The following is a 7337-nucleotide window of genomic DNA, read 5'->3' on the forward strand; positions in this document are numbered from 1 at the left end:
CCCCCTTACTACACTAAATTTACTAAGAAGAAGTATCATAGCGTGATATCAGGAGACACGGTCTTTACCTGGAATAGCAACGATTCTGCAGATCTTGGCCCTGAAGTTCCCAGTAGAAATAACCTCCTTAGAGGAGGCCTCGACAGCTATTAACTCCCTCACGGATCACGTGAGGTCGGTTTTGAACGAAAGTTCAGCACAGGTTCTGGAGATGGAAGACCATCGCTGGAAACTGCCTACCGACATCCATGAAAAAAACGCAGCCACCCGCGCATATGATTTCAATCGCACCGAGGAATGTCGTCGTCATTTGCGTCTCTTGCAGCATACTGTAAGAAAACGTATTAATGACATGCGACAGAATCGGTGGAATAATCTTTTGAGCGGCATTGAGCCCCACCACCAGGCCATCTGGCAGCTGTCTAGGTCTCTGCAAAAGGATACGGTTGTTCCTACTCCTCCTCTCAATAGGCCTAACCAACCCCCCGCTTTTGACGATGACGAAAAAGCCGAATGCCTTGCCGACAGTCGCGAAGCCCAATGCTCGCCCAGCACTCTCCCTATCGATCGTAGGCACCGCTTGACGGTGAACTCTGAAGTTCAGCGTAGGGCTTCTGCACCGATCCTCCTCTTCCACAGGTCACTGAGGAAAAGGTACTAGGTATCATCAAAAAATTTCAAACCCGAAAAGCCCCTGGTTCAGACGGTATCACGAATCGTGTCCTTAAAAACTTCGGTGCTCCCCTCATCTGTTTACTAACGGCAATATTCAACGTTGCCATGAGCAACTGCGTCAAAGAAGTCAAAGAAGCAATTGTAATTGGTATACCAAAGCCTGGGAAACCTAAAAACGAACCTTCAAGTTACCGCCCCATAAGTCTCCTCAATACCATGGGGCAGATTTATGAGCGGCTCATATTTGCTAGATTACGGGACTACGCCGAATCCAATAGTCTTATTCCAACAGAGCAGTTTGGTTTTAGCTTCATTTGCGGATGATACAGCCATCTATTCTTCGTGCCGTGGTCGAGTTATGACGACTGGAATTCTCCAACGCGCGGCCAATGCCTTGGGCAAGTGGTTTCGCAAATGGAGAATCGAGGTAAACCCGGAGAAAAGTGTAGCGGTGTACTTTTCAAAGAGCTATTATAACACGCCACGGTCACGCCGTCAACTTAAAGTCATCAAGATGTTTGGCAAGCCGATTGGAAGGAGTAAGTAAGTCAAATATCTCGGCGTAGTCTTAGATAGACGTCTTACTTTCAAGGCCCATATCAAATGCAATCGCGCGCATTTATAATGGGCCGTCTTCATTGTCTCCTTAACAAGCGTAGTAAATTGTCCTTTAGGAATAAGGTGAAATTCCGTCCGATCATGACCTATGCAGGGGTAGTTTTCACTCACGCGAGTCCCTCTCAAATCCACTATCTACAGTTAATACAAAATCGTTTCATGTGGAAAGCCACGGGAGCTCCGTGGTTCCTTCGCAATGAAAATCTGCACATTGACCTAGGTCTGCCAACCATTGCCCAATGGCAACTTAGCTTCAAAACGTTTTTTCGATTCTGCTTCACACCACCCAAATCCCCTGGTAGTTGCGGCTTCCGAATACATCCCGCTTAGGGACGGTAGTGAAAAGTATCGGCGTCCGAAGGACGTAATATACGATCCCGACGACCCGATTACTCTAGCCATAGAGGCAACCAATCAGCTCGCGACACCAAACACTTCAGGGCCCCGATACTGACCCCGCCGGCGTGGTGGACGACTTCCCTCAATACAGCGCTTATTGTTATCGACCCACTTGGGTCGATTAACTCTTTCAAATATTTTTCCTCTCAGACGACGCCCTGAGCCGAGGTTCGCGCCCACCTGGCCACCCTCAGGCCTGTTGTCTAAAACATTGTACCGGATGAGAGCCTTCAGCGCTCCCCATTTGTCCGGCCAAGTAGTTAATGCCATCTGCGGCAAATGTACAATAAGTAAAAAAAGGTCCTGAAGACGTTGTTTCTGTTTTGCAAGAACCCCCTACTGGTAGGCGAAAGTATAAAGGTTTTTGTTTCCACATCATTTGCAGATAAGAGAGCATTACAATTTTTAAATATAGGATTTTACTTTTTTATGACGCGATCTCAATTATTGCGATTTAGTTAAGGATCTCATAATCAGAAAGAAGATTACCAAATAAATACTTTTGATTAAACCAATTAAATAAATAAATAATAAACGTTTATTGCATCAATTCAGGTTAGGTACATTGCAGATTACAGTGCATAAAAATAGTAAGTATCACTAAATTCTACTGTTTCAAGCATACACAATGAAAGAACGGACGGAACGGAATTCAGTGTTTGCTTACTGCCTAATCGCTCCAATCAATTGAGACAAAAAACTAAGATGACAAAAAAATAACAGCAACAGTTACAATGAAAAATGCAAAACAGTCACATCCATGTCATATTGTGTCACAGCCATGTTTAGTGATGTCACGACCGAGGCACAAATGTCACAACCGTGTTTTTCTACCCTTGTTTTTTAATATTCCTGAGGGTATTAAGCTTGTCCATATGCATCTAAAATATGCTTTTGACATAAACTTTTGATTTGCATCATAAAAACTCATAAAAATATATATTTATTTTTTTTGGGTTCTCTGAAAACTATTTAAGAATCACCCATTTAGTAATCAGAATTTCATAATTTATTTTTGACCTAGGTTCCTTTATTACCCAGATAGTATTTACCTACGTGCACAAATAAATTAATTTTAAAGATTTTTTTTAATGAATTTAGACTTTGAAATGTCACCAATGAGTTTCGAAAACCTTAGTAGCTTATCTTTAACGTTCTCATACTTCCATGTCTTCTGATATTACTAAGTGTAATATTGGTGCTAATTCCTGTAAATACCATCTAATTTTATTTTAAGTTATATCTGTCATTTTCTTATCCGCCGAAAAGGAAAGGGACGGGTAATCGACAAGCATAAAATTTATGGAACACACGTCAATTTTAAACACAAATCTAAACCAACCGTCTAAAAATTTTACATCAGTCAATAACCCGAAACAGTTAAGTAGACAGCACGTCAAACGGATTGCATACCAGAGACGTACGTACCTTTTTGATTCGCCCGGGTTATTCATTAATTTACTCATTCTTCCTAAAATTAAGAGCTGTGAATCATCCGTCCCTTTCCTTTTCGACGTATATGAAAATGACGGATATAACTTAAAATAAAATTATGCGGTGCCTGCAGGAATCGGGGCCATTGTCACTAAGAATGCCTCCGGAACGCCTGTTTCTAGACTGGTGACGGGATGACGTCGTTTTACCCTTGACCCAACGACACGCGCCATCTTTATTGACATGGGTAACCGTTATACTTTACGACTTTTATACAGCGTGCTCGGAGGTTTAGCATGAACCACGGGAATTGGCCAACTTACGAGTAGTTTGGTTGTCTTTTGAATATAGCGTTTCGAACAAACAAAAAAAAAACAAAAATCATTTATTTCAGACATGATGGCCCATATTACATTAATTACACACTTAAAAAAAAAAAACAAAATTAAAATACAATAAAATTAAAATTACTAGTATTTTTTGTTTGTCAGTAAATGCATCAAACAACAATGGTGCATGCGCTTGCGAATCTTTTATTATAAGTTCGTGGCTTTTTCACCTAAACGGTATAGTGGCGTAATGAGCTTATATTCATATATAAAGTCACGCCAGTAATCCCTAACTTGGTGGGCAGAATATCTTCAAGTTACCAGAACTCTCTCTCTCTCTCTCCTTGGCATTTATTATTCCCATCTGATGGTGGGGTCTGCCTTCTTCGTACTTCTCTTCCACTTCGCTCTATCAGACGTGTCGTTCTCGGAGACATTGCACATGCACAGGTCCTTTTGACCACATCCGCCCTTCTTGTTTACAACATCTTGTTACAAGCTAACTGAACACAACATGTAAACCCTTGTAGGTTAGTTAGTTAGTTAGTGGGCTCTGTTTTCCGCATTTAGACTCTAAGATGGCCCATTATGCGTGCTATTGTTGACTACTAACCTAACCTAACCCTTGTAGGTATTGAAGACAATACTTTACTAGCCCATTGAGGCCCCAGGCCTTCGGCGATCATGACACCCGTGTTGATGCGGTCGGTCATTGACCTCACAACCCACACGAGAGAAGACTAGTCTATTACCCGTGTATACTTAGATAGCCCATCTTGTTGACAAGCTAAAGATTTTTATAATATCATACAGTATCATCATCATTTGGTTTAACCACGATCAGTGATGTGCTGGTCCCGAGAATATTCCCAAAACAGACAAATGTTTCCGGTTGCACAAACTCTGGCTGACACTGGCTGCTTTTCTTTTTCAAATTATTCTTTCTTGTACTCTAGTCTTATCTGCCTTAGGTAATAGAGCTCTTTTTACATATGTTTTGCGCCGTTTACTGTCGGAAACGTTTGCAAAGTGGGAACGTCACAATTTTCCTTCCTTGAACGAGATAGACACCCGTGTAAACAAACACCCAAAGGTTGTTAAAGGTACGGATAGGGTCTCTACCCAAGTACCGGGTTTAAGTGAGCCACACTCGCTAGTAGACTTGCAGTAGATCAGCAGCACCTGGCGCTCACAACCTGCAGAGGCGCGTGCCTTGCTATGCCCTCCACCCCGCGCCGCTGCTGCAGATGCTGTGAATCAAGAGTGTGACGCGGGGCGGAAGGCTTGGCGGGACACGCATCTAACTTTTATCCAACAGGGATTGTCTGGACCTAGTTCTAGCCGGAATGATATCGGATAGACTTAGTTTTATCCAACAGGGAGTGGCTGGACCTAGTTCTAGCCGGAATGATATCGGATAGACTTAGTTTTATCCAACAGGGAGTGGCTGGACCTAGTTCTAGCCGGAATGATATCGGATAGACTTAGTTTTATCCAACAGGGATTGTCTGGACCTAGTTCTAGCCGGAATGATATCGGATAGACTTAGTTTTATCCAACAGGGAGTGGCTGGACCTAGTTCTAGCCGGAATGATATCGGATAGACTTAGTTTTATCCAACAGGGATTGTCTGGACCTAGTTCTAGCCGGAATGATATCGGATAGACTTAGTTTTATCCAACAGGGAGTCGCTGGACCTAGTTCTAGCCGGAATGATATCGGATAGACTTAGTTTTATCTAACATGGAGTGGCTGGACCTAATTGTAGCCGGCATGATGAAGACCTAGACCTAATTTTACCCGAAAACAATCGGCTCGTACTAGGTTTAACCAAGAGTAAGTGGCTAGACCTAGTTCTAACCGGCTAAAACTAGGTGTAGCCGCACTTTGGGTATTAGCCGTAACATATACATATAAACACCGAATAAATCGCAGTCGAAGTCGATTTTCGGACACCATGTAGTTAACTGACGTGTGTATAAATTCGGTTATACTTAGGTCAGCAAACGGAGTGTATACTTATGATGTCATTGTTTTCGTTTTAAAGCATGTTTCGGAAAATGGCACTTTGAATGTTTTTGAAGGTCTCTTCTCTTGCGTTGATATTGTGTCGAAAGTGCTTATGAATCATGCTTTAGGTCGACTATTTTAGTTGAATTGTAGCGTTGACAGCCTCCGTGGTCTAGTGGTTAGAGCGTTAGGCTCACGATTTGGAGGTCCGGGTTCGATTCCCGATGGGGACATTGTCGAAATCACTTTGTGAGACTGTCCTTTGTTTGGTAAGGACTTTTCAGGCTTGAATCACCTAATAGTCCAAAAAAGTAAGATGATTCCGTGCTTCGGAGGGCACGTTAAGCCGTTAGTCCCGGCTATTAGCCGTAAAAACATCTCCACCAACCCGCATTGGAGCAGCGTGGTGGAGTATGCTCCATACTCCCTCCGGTTGCTTGAGGGGAGGCCTGTGCCCAGCAGTGGGACGTATATAGGCTGTTTATGTAAGTAACTTATAGGTATGTATTTCTCTGAAAGTTATTCATCATTACAACATAATGATACCGGATAATAGAGGTATAAAAATAAGGTAAACATTGTACTTAAGACATAATGACGCAGACAGAACCACAATAGTGTGCCCGGTGAGCTGAAAATGTTTTTCCTTACCTAAAATACCTACTTACATTAAAAGCAAAAAATAAAATGCTATACGAGTATTGTATGGTATAGTAGTGTGCTCTATTCTGTTTGTTGCAACAATGGTTTCCAGTTCTTTTTGACACTTATAGATCAGTTCTGGGGCCTGTTTCATAAAACTTACAATTGTAAATTACAACGAAAATTTGGCGTTCATTACGTAGCTAATTTGAAACTGCAAAATAAATGTGATCACACACTCCGCAATGTACATCAAATTGTTATTGTAATTTACAATTGTAAGTTTTGTGAAAAAGGCTCTGAAGTTATGATATCATTGTTCTGGGCTTGAAGGACGGCAACACTTTCGGAGAGGATTCTGTTGCGACCTATCACGTCCCTTCTCTTTACTGCGGTGGCGGAATACTATACGAGACGAAAAACCTTTTAAGTCATTTATAACAAAGGTTTTGCAACAATTATTCACTAAGTAAGCCTACAAAAACAAGTTCAAGGATGTAGACAATAAAATGCAATTTTGTAAGCTAGATCCTAATTCCGGTTCCTGTATCTACGAACGGAGTTTGTAGTAGATTTACCTTATTCATAAATTTCGAAAAACTTTTAAAAAGTTTTGATTAAACTTACTTACCTTTAATTTAGATTTGTGCACTACAGCATTGTTTTGCAACGCATCAAAAGCATGCCAAATGCAATTGGTAACATTTTTCAATAAGGCAGACATTTTTCACGGTCACAGTCTCACATTACTTTTAAAAACTTAAAACGCAACTTATTTTTATTTCTTAAAGAACTTTTTGTAACTGGAACGCGGGTGCGCGCGTCTATCACTCGCGGATTCGAATTTTGAACTGGCATCGCGCGCTATCAAGTCGGAGGAAGTAGGTGAAACGGAACGACATACTATACGCAATACTCATAACCTAGGGCTGTCTCAAATATAAATACTATGAAATTAGTCATACTCTTTAGGTATTTTAAGATAACATAGGTCAATAACATATTATAAATATATAAAGCTGAGGACTGAGGGACCAATCTGTACTATTAAAAAAAGGAAATAACTAGAGAAATTGTCTACTTCCAAACTCTAGAATCATTTTAGGCTAAGGGAGGAAAAATTAGGCTATTACACATAGACTTTGAATATATTCCTTTGAAATATATATGCTATTACAGAACCTAATCAGTTTAATATCAAGCCGTAATAAGGTTTTTATAGTAGGTAGA

The 7337-nt window shown here is 41.1% G+C and overlaps 1 protein-coding gene across 1 annotated transcript in view; it reads right to left on the reverse strand.

Moving 5' to 3' along the window:
• Positions 1-6959, reverse strand: part of LOC126372139 (differentially expressed in FDCP 6-like) — a 40423-nt gene extending 33464 nt beyond the window's left edge. Inside the window, exon 1 of the mRNA XM_050017743.1 lies at positions 6739-6959. Within this exon, the coding sequence (XP_049873700.1) occupies positions 6739-6831 (93 nt within the window). The 5' untranslated portion in view covers positions 6832-6959. The remainder of the gene's footprint in view (positions 1-6738) is intronic.
• Positions 6960-7337: the final 378 nt, after the last annotated feature.

This window comes from Pectinophora gossypiella, chromosome 13 (assembly GCF_024362695.1).
Source record: "Pectinophora gossypiella chromosome 13, ilPecGoss1.1, whole genome shotgun sequence".
Lineage (NCBI taxonomy): Eukaryota > Metazoa > Arthropoda > Insecta > Lepidoptera > Gelechiidae > Pectinophora > Pectinophora gossypiella.